The 20309-nt window shown below is 41.9% G+C and overlaps 1 protein-coding gene across 1 annotated transcript; it reads right to left on the bottom strand.

The window, feature by feature from the left end:
* Positions 6040-20251, bottom strand: RGMB (repulsive guidance molecule family member b). The gene is made up of 2 exons (XM_021379574.1): positions 19523-20251; positions 6040-10769 (listed from the first exon to the last, which is right to left on the bottom strand). Exons 1-2 carry the CDS (start codon positions 20099-20101, stop codon positions 10101-10103), a joined length of 1248 nt encoding a protein of 415 aa, XP_021235249.1. The 5' UTR covers positions 20102-20251; the 3' UTR covers positions 6040-10100.

Raw genomic sequence — 20309 nt, forward strand, 5'->3', positions numbered from 1 at the left:
TTAGCTTATTGAGTAGCAATTTTAGTGAGACAGTGGAGTGCTCTCCATTTGCCCCAAATGTTCTGAATTATATTAAACTAATTGCTCTGTCAATTCAGTCACAATAAGTACAAGTTGCTGTACTTACTGAGCACGCACATTGAACCTTTGGTCTCTTGCACCAAGCTTCATTAAGTGGAACATGTCTGGAAAGGTCATGGATTATCCTTATTTTTTCACGGTCACTTCCGCCCCTCACATATGTGACCACAAATCAGCCCTGTTGCAGACACTGTAAATTTTGCTCACATGTTTCAAATCTCTCAGCTGTTCCAGTTACTAAGCTCCATTTCATTTCATTATAGTCACTCATTTTAGATTATAGTGCACACTCTATTTTCTCCCTTACATTGTTCTTCAGCTGGAGATATGTTTTGATAATCAGGGTTTCACTTTTCATCCCAACAGGTGGGAGGGAACATCCCTCCTGTTGCCACATGCTCGGAGCTGACCAGAGGAGGCATGCACCATGGGCAGCCTCTGGACTGAAGGCCACCCCAGCAATTCAGAGCAAGTCCTGTTATTAGACTGCATGGCCATGACAGCTCAAGGACTGAAAGAAGTCTACACAGAGACTATCACAGGAGCAGTCATGCACAAACATGAAATACTGATTTCTCTAAGCTTGCTGTCAACAATCAGTAATTTCAAAGAATACTCTACCCTGAGTACTGTTAATGCAGGTGATTTCATTTCCCATAGCACTGCTAATGCTTGATTCTTTATTAGATATTAAACATTTGCTGATTAACCACAAGGTTCCTTGCACTTATTTTTAAACTCATTTGCAGTTCAGTTTGGATTTTTGTACTTCCCATGGTCTATTCATATGTAAAAGACAAACACCAGATGTACGCTGTGTTCCAGAAGGGACTCATCTTCCCATAGTGAATGCCAGCACTGAAAACTTGAGAATGAGGCAGATGCACAATTGATTTCAGATCTCTCTATACTGTGAAGCGAGCCCTCAGTTTTATTTTCTCACTGAAAAAAATACTTAGATTCTAAAATTATCATTATGGCACAAATACAAGGAGGTCATTGTGGCTGTTACTGACTTGGTTGTTTGAAACATGTATTTCAAGGAAAGGTTACAACATCTGGAAGAGGGAAGAGAAAAGAGAAAAGAATTACAGAGTTCAGGAGAAGACCTTTGAAGTGAATGTTGCAGCTCACATTTAAAGAAAGTGAAACTTCTGTCGTGGATCTGAATAACATCATGACTGCACTGTGCAATCTTTAAGGTATCTGAAGAATGAACAGCAGAGAAGATGACACAATAATATAAGGAATTTGTGGCCTAGGTTGACCAACAAAAGGTACAAGGTGAAATGGACAGGTGACATCAACAGGGCACAAAGGTGCCAGGCCCAAGCATATGCATGCAGACAAGGATCTGCCAGGAGGCCAGAATGATGGGTGAAGGTCTCATACCCTTTCTGGAAAATCACCACAGCTGAGTGTCTCTACACACTAATCCACACATCATGGGGAACAAGCAGGAGGAATTAAGAGATCTGTGCTTGACTGCTGGTGTATCATCCCACTGGAAACACAGAGATGTGGTACAACACCTTGTATGACTGAACACTGCACTGGATGGATAATGGCTCTTTAGAAGGCACAGGCTGAGAAGGTGAGGACGGAGATTTTTCCTTTATGTGAGGGAACACTGGGGAAGCATGGAGCTCTGCCTAAGGATGGATGATGAGGATATGGGCCAGGGTTGGGGGCACTACAATGTAGGTGACATTGTGGCACTAGCTGCAATGGTCCAAATGAGCAGGAATATGTTGGAGATGAGGCCCTGTTCAAACACGTTATCCTTACAGGGGACTTGAACCACTTCGATACCTGCTGGAAAGGCAGCAGCACAGGGTGTGAGTACACTCGTGATAACGCTCCGATCCTGAAAATTAAGCATTATCTTACCATTATTTGTTTACTAGATGACATAGTTCCAGCCCCAGCTGAGACAAAATTTGGTTTGCACAAAAGTGCATTGTGACTGAGGCTTTTCAGGTCCACCTGACACCTGAATATCACACCAAATCCTTTTTGTTAGGGGACAAGTAGTTGAGAAGTCCAGCTGAACATCCCTTGTGACATAGAAATGCTACAAAAATTACTCAGCAGTTAGTTTGGATTTTGAACTGCCCATACATCAGGGCAGGAGGTGTATGGAGTAGGTCTCAGATGACTCCATGGATGGAACCACAATTTCTGGCTCTTCCTAACTCCACTGTAACTATTTTTATCTTTGGTTGCAAATTTTGTAGGGAAAGAAAGAAAACTAACAAGCCAGCTATGGTAATATCCTAACAGAATCAAATTTGTTCCAAGAGAAAGAGTCATTTATTGCAGCTCATTTGCCACCATCTCAGAAGAATTTGTCAGATCTCATTGAGAACATAGGAGTAATTTGTAATCAGGACAAAAAACAGGCTGGTTGTTTTCTAGCACCCAAAAGCAAAGACCTTTCCTCTGGTCCTCCTGACACCACCACACAGCCCTGTTCTGTCACCTGATTACCTTGTGCCACTAAGAGATGGGGGCTCTTACCTTACAAGGAGCTTTGGTGGTGTGATGAGGCTGAAGAGAATAACTGCTCTTTAGAGTATATGTTTCCATTTTTGCTTCTCAAGAGTGACAGCTAATTACAGTATTGGGCCCCTGTCCTGGAAAGGATCAAGTGGATGAGTAAGCATGCCATGAAGGACAATGAAACTGAGTGTGTTTTGCAAGTGGTGTGCTGGCAGTAATTATAACTGTCTCAGAGGAACATGGTTTCCTTCTCTCAATTTCCACAACGATTTTCCTCATGTTTGAAAAGACAGCTTCAAAATGGCTACAGCTGTATTGATTTTGATTACTAGCCTGGGAACTGCTTTAGGAGAATGCCAATATTCTAAAAGGCTGTCAAAAGCAAGGAAATTCAGGTGGAAGGCTGCCAGCCCGTCTTGAACTCACTGTTTCATACCATTATTCAAAGTTTCTCATTATGCATGCTCTGACACAGAGCTATTAAGTATGTCACCAAGAACAAGACTCTTAGGACCGCAGTCTTGAACACCGTTGCTCTGCTGAGGTTTGGCTCCTCCTTTCAGAATATAGCTCTCTTATGTGAGCTGTAGGAGGTGCAGGGGAAATAAAGTTATGTAAAAGAAAATGAACAAGCTGGTGAATATGGTTTAAACACAACTCTCTAATCTTAGGACAAGGAAAGAAGATATACTTGATAAAGCCAAGCACAGATTCAGTGTGTCATCTTCTAACTGGGCCCTGCCATCAGTATACAACTCATCTAAACTTGCATAGGGAAAAAAGTACAGCAACTAATCGAGCCAGCCAGCTAAACACCTGCATTGAACAACAAATGACAAAATCGAGAGCCATCTGCAAAATGAGGAGTTTGTTAATTTCTGGAGATTACAGCCTTTGGTCACTGAGGAATTTAGGCACCTAGATGCAGTACTGCAGTCCCCAGAGTGCTTACACATGGCTGTTGCCTAATCTGGAAGGACCTGAAGTGCCTCAAATTTCTATATTAAAATGTACCACCATCCTAAATTTCTGCTTCTGATCACTTAACCCACACCATCTCTAAAGGCTTCTATGATCTGAACAGTTCGGTGCTATCTCCTGCCTACATCCAAGGGAATGCACTTCTGTGCTAGTCCTCCTCAAGGATTCAGTCTTGTAGGCATTTTCATTTGCCACTAGGTTTCCGGATCTCAAGTTTTTGTTTGTTTGTTTGTTTGTTTTTGTTTGCCCATTGTGGCTTTAGCAGGATATCTCTTCACATAACCCCAGGAATGCGATAGACATTATCCATATAGCAGAAGGCTACACTGCTCAGAGTCCAGGTAGAAAATCTTTAAGCGTAGGAAAGTGTGGACACAGAGCTGTGCTAACCCTGCTGTGAAGAGCGACATGCTTCTTGTAGGCCGCACTGAATTACAATTGTTTGATTATATTTGTTGGGGGTGGGGGGTGGGAAGGCATTGCTGAAAAGTGAAAGGTGAACTCAGCTCCAGTGGTTCCTTGACAGGGTGAGACACTTTGTGTCAGGAAGGTATGAGAAGGATTTTGATCATCTGTGTTTAAACATCATTACAGGTGATGCTCTGAGCTCAGAACAAAGCTTTGGCAAAGGCAGGGGATGGAGCTTCCCTCAGAGTTAGGGATGCTGCACCATAGGTGCACCACAGGCTCTTGCCAAAACCAGCATATAGTGCCCCAGGTCATGTGCTCAGGGTATGCACCAGGGTAAAATAAATGAAGAATGGACTAATTGTACTCCTGCTTTATGAGGACAGGCTGAATGCTTGCTCTGTGGGCAAGGAACAGAGGTGAAAAGGGTTGGCAGTGGATGTGCTTTGTGTTCCAGATGGAGAAAGGCCTAATTGTTTTAGAGGGCCTACACACCAAAGTTCACGTTGCAAAATGATGACCTGAGCCAAAATACAAAGCAGGAGCTCCATGCACATGCTGATTCGTGTGCACACAGACTTGCTAAGAACCTCACTGAAGGCAAATTTTCCAAAAAGATACTTAAATTATTATCTGGGGAAATTTTATTCATGATTTTCAGATAGCCTCTATTGCTCTATTACTATTACGTACTGCACCAGAGGTCAAAGTACTGCTATTTAGCCGCTGGCAGTTTAAATCTCCAGTAAAAATATCCTCTGAGCATGGCTGACATTGGAAGTTTATTCTTACATAGTATACAGCAGTGCTACCCAGAAATCTTGGCTAAGAAGGACCCACCAGGCCTGGCAATGACACCTTGCCTAAGATTGCCAGAATTCACAGCTTCCAGCTGTCAGCAGGAAGCGCTGCTAACACTGGAGTTCCCTCCTCCACCAGAGCTCACAGCCCAGTGCACAGCTTCAGCTTTCACGCATCACTGTCAGAAGTGGAGCTCCATTTGACTGTAGTGATCACCATGCTTCAGGTCTGGGAGATAGCGTGGTGCTGGGCAGGACCTGGGCAGCCAGCTTATCTCTAGCAGAAGTCGGTACTCCCTGGGTAGGAACTGAAATTTATGCACCAGGCCTGGATTCCTTTGGTCTGACTTCAGCTATTGAAAACTTAAAGTCTGGGTGCCTCCACTACTGAAGGACATCCATGAGCATCTCCAGAAGACAATTCAAGCCAGCCTGCAATAGAGCCTCTGGCTCCAGTGACCGCAAAGAAAACCTGCATGCTAAGTTTGCTGAATTGAGGTGAAATATCACTCCTCCAAGGCACCCAAGGCCTGGCTGGATAAAGCTGTCACTTTGTAGCAAAGCACCATGACATTCATTTGATAATAGCTCCTGGCTGCTTGGGCACCAGCAGGTGTGAAAGATGGAATCTGCTCAGGCACAGGCCTGACTTAGTGGGTGGCAACCTTGCCCATGGCAAGGCCTTGGAAGTAGATGATCTCAAAGGTCCCTTCCAACCCAAGCAATTCTGTGATTTTGTGAATTTCAGCTTGCCAACTCTTACCACCATCTGCCAAACATGAGGAGTGAGCAGGGCTAATACCTGCAAGCAAACTAGGATGCAAACAACATGGGGAACTGGCTCGGATGCAGGCAGCACCCCCAAAACTGCATTATGTTATCCTGCTCAGTGGCACAAAGACAGGTCCCTTGGGGGACTTCAGTGGGTTAATAGAACAGGTGGAGACTGCAGGCAGGCAAGCTAAGGCTACACTGTGAATCTCAATTTTCAGTGTAGACACTTCACACACCAGCTAGATGCATGCAATGCCTGCCTTCCTCCTTTGTAATCAACAAAATTCACACTTTGTATGTTTCTACTGTTATGGTGCAGAAAAAAAAAAAAAGTGGGACTTAAGCTTTAAAACTGCAGTAATCAATTTCTGTAATCAAAACTACTGGCAATCCATGTGTAGCAAATGTCCTTTTAGCAGCTAGTTACCAGGTCTGAAGATGACCCCTGTGTATACATGAAGTCTGTAATCAATCTTATTGTCCACAGTTGATATACTGATCAGCAGCTTTTAATTTCAATGAAGTGTCATTTACAAACATAGATTAAAATAATTCTAAATCACATCAGAAGCAAGTGTTTTCCTCCAACATCATAAATTTATCTGCTTACCTGTACTTGATTTGTGGCTATGCTGCTCTCAAAACAGGCTACTAAGAATGATAAAGTCTAATAAACAACACTGGCCCACATAATCCTCAATTGTTTTTTAAATACAGATGAGGAGAACTAGCAGCATGACACAGAGAAAGTTAATCTTGCAAACCACAACACAGAATACTATTAAAAAAGGAGTCACTACTAGTCGTGCCTAGGCTTTGTATTGATATCAGTCTTTAATAGTTTTAGAACAGGGAACAGACAGAAGAGGGAAAGATAGAACACTCTCTACCAGTCTAGACACATGCAGGAATTAAAATATCCCAAAGCATGAAAACTTCACTGCAAAATTTCAGCTATACTCATGCGATGAATGCAAAATTTGAAACTGTGCAATGGGTCTCAGAAAAGAGAGAAAAGCCACAAGTTTATTTAGTTTATTTTCCTAAATGCGTCCCTTAATGAAACACTCATTAGGTGGAGCAAAACTTGCAACATCACTTACTTCATTTAGGGTGTATCTCAGTAAATAGCCATTTCCACACCCCCAAAATCCATAAAACAAATGCATGGTATTCATAAGACTAAGACTTATGTAGTTGGAGATCTGTTTTCCGGCAGGAGAGCAGTTTTAAAGGAAATGCACTGATGTGCTTGGATATTGAAGGGCCCTAGTATGACCACAAGACCAAAACGTGGATTATTCTCTTGCACTGCATTCCCCCAGGTTGTATCCCATTTAACAGGTGCTCTGCGCAGACTGCTCTTCCAGCCAGGTTTTACAGGAATTGAAATGTGAGACAGAAAAGAGAACTTTTGGTTGGACTGTCAGTTTAGTGTACCTTTTGCCTTTGTGAGGACAGCCTCCTTCAGAAGCCATACACACACAAAATGAAGGATTAAGCACTCAGTGCTCTGCTCGGTTATGCGACATGCTTCCGAGGGAAGTTATCAGTCTCCACAACTACAGAGAACTATCCTCCGCTGCTAAAAGTTCTGTTAACAAACATTAGGAGATTAAGAGAAAACTCTCGTCAGAAATGCTTTAGAGGAGACTTAAAATAACCTTTTGAATTAACCACTAACATACATGTAATCAGCTAACATTCTAAAGACAAAACTTTAGTAATAGCTTACTAGTTGCTGCGTTACGTTACTGATGATCAAGCTGTATTACTTTCTGCAGAGCTTGTGGTGGTAGATCATCACACTTGAAAATACGTTCGTACAGATATGGCAGCCTTCTTTCATGGGCACTTAGCATAAGCACATTTGGAGCTCATGTTGCTTCCTACAGCCATTTGTTTCCACAAAGCATTTCAGTGATGTATATCTACCAGGTAAGACCATTTCCCCCACATCTCTACTTCTAGCCATAGCAGAAGCCTAGCAAAATAACAGCCGTCGTGTTTATTAGGCCTGTCGCTCTTGGTGTTTGATAGAATTTGTTTTGCGCTTTGTTGTTCTCAGTTTTCCTTTGCACTTTGTTATTAGCCTTGCAGCTGAAGTATCACAGCTCTCATGTATCCTTATCAGATCATCCTGATACAGAACGCTATCTTATGGATTCTTCTGTATTGTTTATTCTTTTGATGCCTCAACTTCCTTTTCTAAGGTTATTCTGGTCTAAGAACTTCCCAATAACTTTAATGGAGGCTTTTCATTACACTCTTTAAGATAAGCACAGCATCAGGACCTCTGTGCTAAAGCTCTTCTAAGCATCTCCCCAGTCACCGCAAAAGGAAGTGTGCTAGTGGGGTCCTGAAGAGATGGTTCCTACTGTTGGTTTCCCACACACAGCATCTTCAATATACCGGCCTGGTTTGCAGCTGCTGGTCACAGACTTCACTATGCAGCTTTAGCAGAGAGGAAACAAGCACCTCAAGACAATACAGCAACGGTACTCAGCACGTTCCTATGCAACAAGCCTTGGCTAGGAAACAAACCGGGGCTTCATTTACAGATTGCCTGCCCGGTGGTAATTCATATCCCCAGTTTCCCTGCACCCCACCAGGGGTCACTAACACCATGCTACAGACGTTCCTCAGCAAGGTAGGCAACTTTATTCTTCTACCATAATAATTTAAAGTATTTACACACTGCACAGCCACTCTTTTACATTAACATATACTTACTGGTATATTCATGAACCACATCTAAAAGTTTTTGAGAAGACTGACACATTTTAGGGTTTCCAGGCACGAAAATAAAGTCTGCAGCCTTCTAAAAGACAGCCATTTGGAGCATATGTGAAAAAACCACCGTTCCCCATAAGCTTAAGTTCTCTCCAGAGACTATTCACTAGCTTCAAAATATCCACATTTGGCATTAGCTAAAGCTCTCTTGGCAATGGCAGACTTCAAGAATGAACACGTGTAAATACCATTTTCTCAAGAAATCCCACAGCAGGAATAAGAAAGCGGAAAACTCTTCAGTGGAAGTACTATGCTTCTGAAATGTTACTTATCTGAAAGAATCACAATTTAATGCACGTATACATATCTGCTGTATATGTATATACACACAGGATCCAGGGGCAGTGGAAATTAACCAGTATACAGGGTCTGCCCAAGTATTTTGTGCATCACTGCTGCAATGTTAGGCTTGTCCATCCATTTTCAGCCACACAACCTTTAAATTCAGAGCAGTGATAAGGATGCTCAGCAACACAAAACGGGGAGAAGCCTGTCACCATCAGGAGAAACTTGGGAAATCACATGATCAGACACAGCATAAATCCCTAAGTCTACCTCACCTCAAACAGCACCATCATCTAGTTTGACAGACAAGACAAGCTGCCAGTGGATCTAGATCAGAAAAAAATTTTACTTTCTGCCTTAACTCGGTTCTATGTTCATCTGAAGAATTCCCTGAACAACATCTGCCTGTGGTTACACATCCAATAAGGAATTAATTAGTTTCCTTCTGAGGATTACTGCTGTTCCTAACAGTGAACAGTCTCTAACCCGGCCAGAACAATCTTCATAAAAATTACAAGTTCTAATTCCACAAATAAACTACACCTCACTTCACCACAGCAAACAGCAGTTCAGATTTTTTAAGAAAGGCAAATGCTACTTGAGTCTGGTTCAGAGAGCAGGTTTAACTACCCTCAGATGAACAGCTTCAAGAGTGAAACAAGCCTGTCCTGGAGCTGGAGTACTGTAGCATATATTAAGGCTTCTGTTTCTTGCAGCATATTAAGGCACCACATAAAACCAGCCTTTAAGCCACCGAATCATTGTCCCAATAGCTCCTCAGTAACCACAGTCAGAGCCAGGGCCCTTACTCCTCTCCTCGCCTTTTAATGTGTTGATGTAATTAACACCAAAGAAAGAGACATAATTCAGGCATGTAACTTCTCCAGTCCATCTCTCAGATGGAGTTAACCTTTGAGGGCAGAATCAGCTGTGGTAGTTACTTTGAAAAGGAAATGTTACACCCTTATACAAAGACCATTAGAATCTTTCTGCATCATCTCTCCAATGGCTCTAAAAAGGTACCAGGAAATTACATACATGATTACAGGACAAAAGAAGTGCTGTCTCTACAGTAAGTGTAGAAAATATCCCCATCAATTAATACAGTAAAAAAATTTGTTAAACGAAGCAGTACCTAGGCAGAGCACTGAGTACTGTAGGTACATTTGTATATGTATAATACATAGTTACTCAGCTACACACAAATATTTAATATATAAAAAATAAAGTGCTTTCTATCAGGTCCCAATGCAAGGACATTATAAAACATTTCACCAACTGTAAAACAAATAGATACAAAGAATACAACATCCAACATACATAGAACAGTTAACATAATATGTACAATCTGGTGGATGTCCCAGGACAAAACATCCCTTCATATACATGGTATATACATATATACTCATCTTTACTCAATATATTATGACAATATATATTTCAAAACTTTGTTAGATACCAAAAAAAACCCACCTCCTACAAAACTGCAACTAGGATCAAGCACACAAGTCCAAGACTGACAAAGGATTTGCTACCTTTGCCCACACCACCATCTCCGCTACTGGGAAAGATATGCCAGCGCTCTTTTCTGGGGTGCAATGCCTCCACATCCTGCAAGGCACTGTGGGCGGCAGCTGTGAAGTTAGCATCACCAGTGGTGAGGAGGTCAAACACACATGAGTAAAAATAGATGTCCTTCACCAGCATCTTCTCATGGCATTTGGTGGTGGCAGTTTCCAGTGTGTATGGTGACCGGGGACGAGCAGCACCTGCCTGAGGGAGCACCTGTCCTCTAACAGGCAATGGCAAGTGGCCACTGTCATCAATACGCTCACTGGAAGGGCAGCCATTCACACACAGCTGCAGATCTTGACTCTCCTCATAGGCCATGGCCAACTCTTGAGGCATGCGAATGGCCAGTGTTAAGTAGTGCCCAAGCTGACGTATATACACTGTTGTCCCGATGTATCTGGCATGCATTTCGACGTATTTGCCACTGACTTTATCCACAATTTGCAAGCTTTTGGTGTTTCCATCACCTCCACCTGTTGTACCATCAACAAAAGCTGCAGGCAAGTCATCTGTCACTGCTTGATATACTTTCTGATCTGTACAGTGTTGGTATGATTTAAAGATAATAGTTACCTGAAAAAGAGAGGGGAAAAAAAAGTTAGTGATTATGGAAAGAAAAAAAAAGGAGTAATTTGAATCCCTTTTTCATTTTGCACCTGAGATTATCTGCGACTGACTGCCCACTAGTTCAGACCTCTATCCTTTCCTCATTCATGCCTAAGCAGAAAACAGCCTGTACACCTGTTTAAAGCAATATCTCCCCAGGTGGCAACTGTTAAATTTGTTCTTAACTTGGCCTGAAAGCAGGACTATTAGCATGTGGCAATTGCAACAAGGTCAGGAAAGGAAAAAGCTGTGTATTTAATTAAGCATCACAACTCCCTCCTGCCTGATGGTTTCTTAACACTTTGGAATGCATCCTACAGTCACAGATGAGTGTGCCAAGTAATTCCCGCACTGCTAGCCACTACAGCAGAACTGGATTGAACTGTGTGAAAGCACAGAAAGGACCACAAGGACATGGCTTCCTTCACACACAATATTCTCATTGCTTCTTTCACAGTGACTGCATGACCCCTAACAGAGTCCTCGTTGCTTCCTGGATGCACTGTCTGGATTAGCACTGTGAGACTGCCATAAAGGCAGTGATGTGCTTGCACCAGCTCACCAAGCGCCGAGAGGAGATGCATGACTTGGGGCAACAATTAGTCCAGTAGCTGCTTATGTCTCCTGGATCCAGTAGCCCCAGGAGCAGGGAGATGTAACACTTCTGTCTGCTGCTGTTAAGAAACGTGCTGGCGGAGAACCAAAGGAAGACTAAGAGATACTTCAAGTCATGCATTTGAAGGATGACTTCCAACCTAGAAGAAGCCGGGAGTATACAGCAATTACTTTTTTTTTTTTTTTTTTGGAAATTTTTAAACTTTAACACATATTTGAATACGCCGCAAAAGAAAGAGAAGGTTCTCTGGTCTTACTTGGAGGGAATAATCAGGGTATTTCGCAGAGTAAGCTTGGAGTGCCCAGTGGCGTTTTCTAAAAACGAAGAATATAATGAGGAATCACAGAGAACTATTACAAATAGAGATGCCTCTCTCTTTAGTTTCAGAGCAAACAGGGACTTCCTGAAAAGGTCAAAGGGCGTTTTGTACCAGAAATAAGTATGTTTATCATTACTTTCATCCTGGACGACAAGATTCAGAGTACTCCAAAACACACTAGAAGATATTTTCAAACTAACAATATAACTTTCCTTAAAACCTACTTTATAATAACCTTACGTTTTGATTTCACTTAGCCTGCATACTTCTGTGCAACAGGTTTTGTTTCCTGCCACTCTGCTTTGAAGTTAGACCTAGTGGTTAAAAAAATAGCTCTATTACAGATAGTCTGACTAAACCTCTAACCTCCTTAGCCTTACCTCTCCATACCAGTTGCAGAAGACAAAAGTCTACCCTTCCTCTACTGCAATTACTCTTCCTTGGAGCATGCAGGATCCCCTAAACAGTACTGCACTATTTTTTAATGACTGGCATGTCCCTGTGAGTTGTCACTCTCAAACTTTCTGTCCCTCTCTCACACACACAGACAGCAATAACTGTGTTGACTCCATATGTTCTCTGGTGCTGTCTGGAATTTTCCAGGAGTTCTTCTGTTTCAATCAGTTATACAGCTAGTTTGACTCAAGCCATCTGGTAAACTGGTAAGTGAGCTACAGCTAAGCCAAGCTTGAATGCCTACGCCCAAGGTCCAAAAAAATGTCCAAGTGCTCCTCTTGCTGTAAAGACCACCTCGCAACTTTACATTTGTTGAAGTAAGCTCACCAACCTTTAGAAGAGATAGCTGAGATCTGTCAAGCGATTAGTATTTCTGCACAAAATCTATGGCCTCATGCAGTAAATTGTGTGCTATATTTTCAATAACAGTTTCAAAGAAACAGATTTCTAACTCAGACTGCTCAAATGAAGGACCAATCCTATTTCCTGGGGCACACTTTTGCAGCTCTGCAAGGAAAGAATGATTTACATTTCAAGAGAAGTAAGGCTCCACGGCTGCCCAGCAACTGAACCAGTCTAGAGCTGAATGACAGATGAAAAAAGTGAACAAGAGGTCATGGTTTTACTGAGACACAGAAGTGGCTACTTTATAGAACAGTTAAGCAAAGGACCTGGCAAAATCTATTGGAAACATCAGACTCATATGGGGGGGACAACTGGCAAGATCAGCATTAACAGCTGCATGCTGAATGAGGGATGAATGCCTAAGCGAATGAAGACCTCCACATGCAAGGATGCTTCCAGCATCCTTCCAGAGATCATTAAGACTTGCCAAGGACACAACCACATTTAAACATTGCAGCTCAACACACTAAGTTTAGGTATTATATTTTCTGTCCTGTCACATCCACCGAATCTACTGGCCAGATCAATAAATCCAGATATATGTAAAGCCCTTTCCATATCATCCACTCCTACAGCAATCTGGCACCCTTCTACTAAGGGAACATCAAGAGCTTGTTGCAAAGGGAGATGAAGCAAGTTCCACTGCAAGGCTTTCTCTGTTCAAATTTTCAAGGTAACTTTTTTTCACTAGTTAATGGTTCTGTGGTGAGGAAGTCTAGAATATACCCACATAAAGCTGTTTCAGAAACTTAACTGAGGGTGCACTACACAAATCTCAGCTACATTGAAGTTTCTAAAAACAAGAAGTCTCCCAAGCATTTAAGACACGCTTGAAATATTTCATTTTGGACTTCACCTTCTCACCGCTACTGACAGAAGGATGCTTGCAACATCATCCCCACCAAGTGTACTGACTGCAAAGATTATTCAAACCACAACACACATGCAAACTCTTTCAAGGACAGTGTTACTAAAAGTACAATTTCTGAGGCTGCTCACCGTTCTAGTAGACCTCTAGAAAGTGCCTGGTTTCTATGTCCTAAACAAAAACGTTTTTAACTCTGACTTCTTGTACTATCGTACACCACTGCCCTGCTCCAAATACAATACCACAGGTCTGTACTTTATAAATCTAACTATCTGTTACTATTTTATTACTGAGGTAGGTTCCACATGAACTAGAGGGGGGGATACAGGCCCTTGCCTGAATGTACAACCCAGTCCATAAAAATGTCTGGAGATAAAGATGTACGTGGAAAATAAGCAGAAGGTGTTTCAGAAGGAAGTTTCACACCACTAGACCAGTGGTCTTCAAACACTCCTAGGAGGCCTGGGAGGGAATCAGTGCAATCTGTGAAAGGCAGCTTTAAGAGTTCATAGGTAGACAACTGCACAGGCATACATGACATTTCTGAAGGGGTTTTGCAATGCCATCCAAAAGACTATGGAATTCAAACATACGTGTAAGAACATTTGAAACCCAGTGCACTAAATAACCTTCCAGCCTCCAACTGAGATTTTCACAGCTTCTCTTTCCAGAGGCCTGCAACAGATGTTAAGCACATGCACTGATCTCAGAAACCAAGAATCACTCAGAGGAAACCACGTGAATAATGGCTTGTGCCTAAAGGTGGAAGTAGAGAGATTTAGTACAAAAAAACCACAGGGATTCACTGTAAAATTTGGATTCAATACCTTCATTTCACTGGCTAGTTCCTTTTGGTACACATATCGTGTCCTTCTGGATGAAAAAAAAAAACAGAAAAGGTGCATTACAAATGCTGATGACAGCTGAGTACAGCAAACAGCACTATGCAACAGGATCTCTCCATGCTTCTCTCATATACCTATGCTCTCAGGAAAGCAAAGGTGGCAAATAATCAACCTCAACATGTTGCCTGTGCCCAGGAAAGCAGCACTGTTCTTCTGAGACTGTCCCAGACAGTGCTACATCAAAGTAACCGAGGGTAACTGCACATATTCATGGAAGTTTTAAAAGAGCTTTCCTGATGGACAAGATCACCAGGAATGTGCTGAAGGCACAAGCACAGAACCAAGGCTTGAGATAGATACAAGCTGTATCAAAAATGAAGCTTTGCATTTCCCTGACAAAAAAAAGGCCAAAGAGAGCTTATCTGCATTTTCTGTACACCACATGGGGATTCCCTTACGACAAAAAAACACAGCGCCCAGCAGAGAGTATCTTCTGCTGCAGCCTCAGCCTAAGAAGCTAACCTCTAAACTGTATTTACAGCCTGCCCTGCAGTCAGGACAGTGCCTCTGTGCCCCTCTATCAGCCATTACTCATAACAAAAAAAAAATCTTACTTGTTTGTACATGCTGTGAACTGATCATCAGTTGGTTACGATGAAAAGGTAACTAGGAACTGAAACAACAGTTTGTCCAGATCATTCTTTTATTTCTTCTATCTTGTCTTCTATGAGGAAGAGTAATCAGGGAAAAAGCAGGTATAGGTAAACAAAGCACACCAACTGATGTAGATTTTGAAGCCGCAGTACATTTAAACGATTCTACACAAGAACCTGCAATGTTTAAGCCTGAGAAGAGATCTCAGGCTGTCTGAACACAGCACGAGCTCAGCTCAGAGGTGGGGCTCCACTCAAGCTGTCTGGAAAGGCAGCTGCAGCCACGTGAGGTACAGGCCATGAGGACAGAACTTCTGAAGGCCTCTGACTTTCAGAAACATACCAAATTACTGCAACTGCTTCAGCACCTCCACTTCCAGCTGTCCAAAGCTACCTGCTGAATGATTTGGTCAGCTCATGCCAAACCACACACCCAAGCACAGCACTACCTCACAGGGACTGGAAAACACCCAACCCTACAATGCCCCCTCTCTGCCTGCAGTCCTCTCCACTCCTCAACCTCAGAAACAAAACACTGCTTTGTAAGATAAAAGGTACTATCAGCTCCACCTCAGGGACAAGGCAGCATTTTATGATGTTCTCTCACAAAACCATACATACTTCTGAGAAATAAAGCCAAATTCACCTTTATTTTAGCCAGAACGTCTACAAGTATTATAGAAATGTAATTACATGTGGTCAGTTAACTGATGCTCCCACTTACAAGAACAACTGAATGTTAATTGGAAGACAGACACTTTAATATTACATAAAGAAGACTAAGTACACGGTGTTCAGTATGCAATTATCCCCGGAAAAAAAAAAAAAAACACACCACAGAAGGAATACTTAATGTTTCACTACTCAGCTAATGCAGTCTATGCAAAAGTTGAAAGCTATAAAAAGCTGTCTTCCACGGCCAATTGTTTTTCCTCTGTACTGCCATTCGCTCTCTCATCCTCATGTCATCCACTATAAAACTCCCAGCTAGATAAGAAAAGCTTCTTTCCATTTCCACTTATATCAAGCAAGAAGGGAAGCCCAGGCACCTTTGCCTCATTTGCTGTTCAAGGACAACTATACTAGTGAACACAGAACAGCTGTCATACAGATGGATGCCTCCATATTCCTCCAAATAAAGCACACATTTTTTTTAAAAAAGGTAAATTTATGGCATTCTATGATACCCATCCTACCTGCTCCTCTGCAGTCTCTTTTGATAGCCATTTATCCTCTGAAAATCCCCAAAAGACTGGAGAGCTCTGTCTACAGTTGGAGAAGTCAGATATAAAGATGCCAGTGACACACACAAAGCACATACTGGAAATTGGTTGGAAAGAAAAGGAGAGACTGAACTAAGACTCCCAACTATGTGGGAGTACCCCCTTACCGTCCACCTGAAACAGCCTGCAATCCTAAGCCAAGAGGACCAGACCCACTGGTCAGACCAACACAAATGAAGGGACTGCAAGTTTCAGACACAGAATATACAATAGTTTTGTTCACCCTGAAGAAACAGATGTCCTTGCAATGGCCATCACACATATGCAAAACACCTAAAATCAAATTGCTAAGAGCATTTTGTGAATATATACACAACTCCCACAGGAGAACATATTTTTCCAGCCAAGGAATTAAAGGAGGATGTTTACTGCTTTCTATACTTTCCTGCCAGATGCACAGCATAAGGAGGTAGGAGGGAGCATATTATTATTCTGCCTATTCTTTTTTTTAAAATCTCCTCCTGGCATTCCTTTTTGTTTTTGATGTGTTTTTTTTTTTTTAATGAACTTACAGGACCATCCCCAGACTGCTGGGATTAATCAAGCCTCAAAGTTTTCAGAGGGAAAGGACATCTTTGCAAGTAATGCTTTGCTCATTGCTGATTCCTTTAAAACTTGGTGCACTAGACAGCTATAATAAATCTGAAGTCAGTAACCTACAAGACCACCTGACAGTATGCCACTTTTACATGCATACTCTGTATGGGAAGAAGATACAACATTCTGCTCCAATGCTCCAAAGGCTCCTTAAACCGCTTCCCTTAAAAAGGGCATTCAGGAGAAACTAAAACATCTATCCTTTTTGTCTCTGCTTTCGGGTAGACTAAGTAGGCTAGTTAGCAATTTAAATGGTATTTCTTGTGGCTTCTATGCAACTTAAAATCATCTTAAACCTCTGTTACTGTTTCCCATTACGGATCTATCCCAAAAAACTGCAGTGAAGAAACTAGCAAGACTAATGATGCACTGTGCTCTGGAAACCTTTCTTAAGAAGGTAAACAACTTGTCTGCATAGCAGAAGCTAGAAATACTCTGTAAGTAAAAATTACTGAAATTGTCTTGGTAGTTCTTTCAAGGGTACCTTAAGCAGCCCCACAGCCAAAATAAGGGAAGGACCTCCATCAGCAGATATTCCACAGCCTGAACCAACATGGAACGCTGGCAGATAAAATTTTAGGCATCAATCCAGCAGTGGCAGTGAAGTTTTAACAAGCCTTTTCCTCATCATTTGTAACAGTCTGCTCCATAAAGCAATAAAGGAGTCAAGACAATGCATTAGGGGTATTAAAACTTATACTGTCAAATTACTTATGCATGCAGTTCAAACAACCTTCATTTTCTACAAACAGGTATGCCGATAAAAATTTGATTACCTGCCAAAGAAAGAAAACACTCAAGGGCTGTAAGCATGTAACAAATACTACTGTTAGAAATGTTTCTAATATCCTAAGCTGTACATCCTGTTTAATTGCTTCTGCACACTTAGCAGTCATTGTGCAACTGCAGGGGTTTTAAACTCAGGATTATAAAAGAAGCATGAGCACCTTTTCCAGAGAGCCAAGATTAACGAAGAATACAAAAACATTGAGAATAAAGACAGAAGGTACACTCTTTGAAACGTTATTTCCCCCAGTACATACAGGTAAGTATCTCCTGAAGTCCTCCTCTCAGTTTGACAATTCATGTACAAGCATGGCACATTACCACAGTCAATCGCATTTTGAATGCGGACAGTTAAAGGCTAAGGTAAGACTACCTATCTGCTGCCGTCCCACCCTGGCCACTCACACAATTTGCGTACAGAAAGACTCAAGTTTTGTACTACTGGGAACAAGGAAATAATGATCTGTAAAACTTCATCAAAACCAAGGATAGAAGCTTAGTGCAGATATGAAACGGGACTTACTTATTTCTTAAGTGTCTTTCAAAAGAGACAGTGGAGCAGATTTCAAGGGACCTACATCTCTTTTACAAAGTGCAGTCAAGATAGCCGCACTCCTTGATTTTATACTCCCTAAGAACTCACTTACAGAGCAGACTGTTCTTAAGAAAAAAAAAGATAAAAAAAGATGCATTTGAATTTCAGTAATGCATCAGTCCAAATTTTGGCCTCCTGTAAATGCAAAAATTTGCATCACTGACATAAGTGTTGATGTTAGCATCTCAGAATCCAGAAAAAATAAAATGGCACTAATTAATACTTCTGCACAGCCATCTCCATGGACAGTGTGCTGCCTCCAACCTTCCTCTAAGCTTGACAATACAGTAAAAACTCTTCAGTGATGTCTTGATATTGTGTACACGTAGGATCAAGATATGTCAGGCTCTAAGAGGTACACTAACACAGCTAAAACAAAGGTTATTTCATTCCAGAAAGGAAAGAAGGGAGACGGCAGCCTCAGCTTCAAGCGTATGTTCAAGTCTTTTCATTTATTGACGAACAGGTACCCTCAAGTGTTCAGAGCATTTTCACACCCCTGGATCTTGTGTTAAATCTAAGAACATCTCAGTGAGATTCATACTATTTCCTCACTTTCTTTCTATAGGCACATCTGCTATACACCTTTGGCAGAAAGAAGTATGTATTTTCTTAAGGTAAAGAAACAGCAGATGCTATTAATACACGCATTCCTTCTCCAACCACCTGAAGTGGTTTGGTGCAGAGCCATCTTAAGCCTTGCCTGTCTGAAGAGACATATGCTCTTGGCAAGATTTTCAGGCCGCTGCTTCTTTCTAGAGCTAGAGAAATAAGATCTTCTAACAACCACTTGGCAACGTAACTTGTTTTTGCTATTGCCTCTCAGTTCTCTGCAGTTACCATTCCTGTCTCTGCTCTGAATTCTCAACATCTTAGTAAATCATATCTTGCACTACTCTGCCAATGTTTTTTGTTCTTTACAGTTAGGGCTATATAACTTAAGAGAATTCAAGCAAAGCAAGACTCAGCCTTTTCTTGCTCCTTGCCTGCAAGTTTCTGTTTACTGCATGGCCACAAATGCTGCAATTTGATAACCATTTCTAAGTACTAATTTATTATACTTGAATGTTTATACTGTGATACCTATGGGGTTGTTTTTTTTTTTTTTTTTTTTGGGGGGGGGGGGGGAGGGCTGAAAGGAGACTGGGGAATAAAATGAGTTGTTTTCATTTTTGTTTGTTTCTAAGACAGAAGCTGTCTCAGCTGGAAACTACTCCTTAACTGCTAAGGGATAAGTAACTCTGCTATTGTGGCTTTCTATTTCTGTATGTATAGAGCATTTATGAATAATCCATACCTTATTTGTAGCAGTAGCACTGGATCCTGGGACCACAGGCACATTCGTCACCTGCACTGTTAAGTAGTTGTTGTCTATGAGAGGCCAAGCACCCTCCACTTTGCACGTCTGGAAATGATCCTTAAAAGTCCTCAGATGAGGATCACCAAACAAGCCACAAAATAGGTAAGTAGGGATAGTTTTTTCCCCTCCTTGATGTTTGTTGGCTTTTATGTGGCCACTGTAATTGCAGGGATCGTGGGTCACTTCTGGGTTGGTGGAGGACGTGGGGCCATCCTTGGAACAGTTCCTCTGGCTCATGAGGTCGCTGATCCCCAGCACGGCAGAATGGTAGACCAGGTTTCCGCGGCATACTTTGGAGTTGCGATAGGTGCAGGCAGAGTATGCTCGCAGGGCCTTGCAGAACTCCAAGTCAAAGCCATCAAGAGCCGAGTTTAGTTGTGAAGTTAAGGAAACAAAATCAGTGGTGCACTTTTGGATTTGACAAGGTGCTTGCAGCTGGCAGTCACCTAGGCACAAAACAGAAGACAGAGAATTAAAATCTTGCACAGTAACACCCTGTTCCATACCCACAGGCATTGCAGAAAACAACTTGAAGACAACCTACAGCACTCACTCGCTGATGAAATGCTGTAATAGAGAAAAAGGGGTTAAGGAAGGCAGAAAGATAAGCAGAAAGACAGCAACACAGGGAAGCAGAAAGACAGCAACACAGGGAAGCAGAAAGACAGCAACACAGGGAAGCAGAAAGACAGCAACACAGGGAAGCAGAAAGACAGCAACACAG

The sequence above is a fragment of the Numida meleagris genome, chromosome Z (assembly GCF_002078875.1).
Source record: "Numida meleagris isolate 19003 breed g44 Domestic line chromosome Z, NumMel1.0, whole genome shotgun sequence".
NCBI classification, from domain to species: domain Eukaryota; kingdom Metazoa; phylum Chordata; class Aves; order Galliformes; family Numididae; genus Numida; species Numida meleagris.

What these genes read in the sequence shown, in the direction of transcription:
- RGMB (XM_021379574.1), bottom strand. Translation starts at nt 20,101, where the DNA reads ATGCCTGTGGGTATGGAACAGGGTGTTACTGTGCAAGATTTTAATTCT. An exon ending in GTGCTACTGCTACAAATAAG is followed by an intron (nt 10,770 to 19,522) that starts GTATGGATTATT and finishes TCTCTTTTTCAG; the next exon opens with GTAACTATTATCTTTAAATC.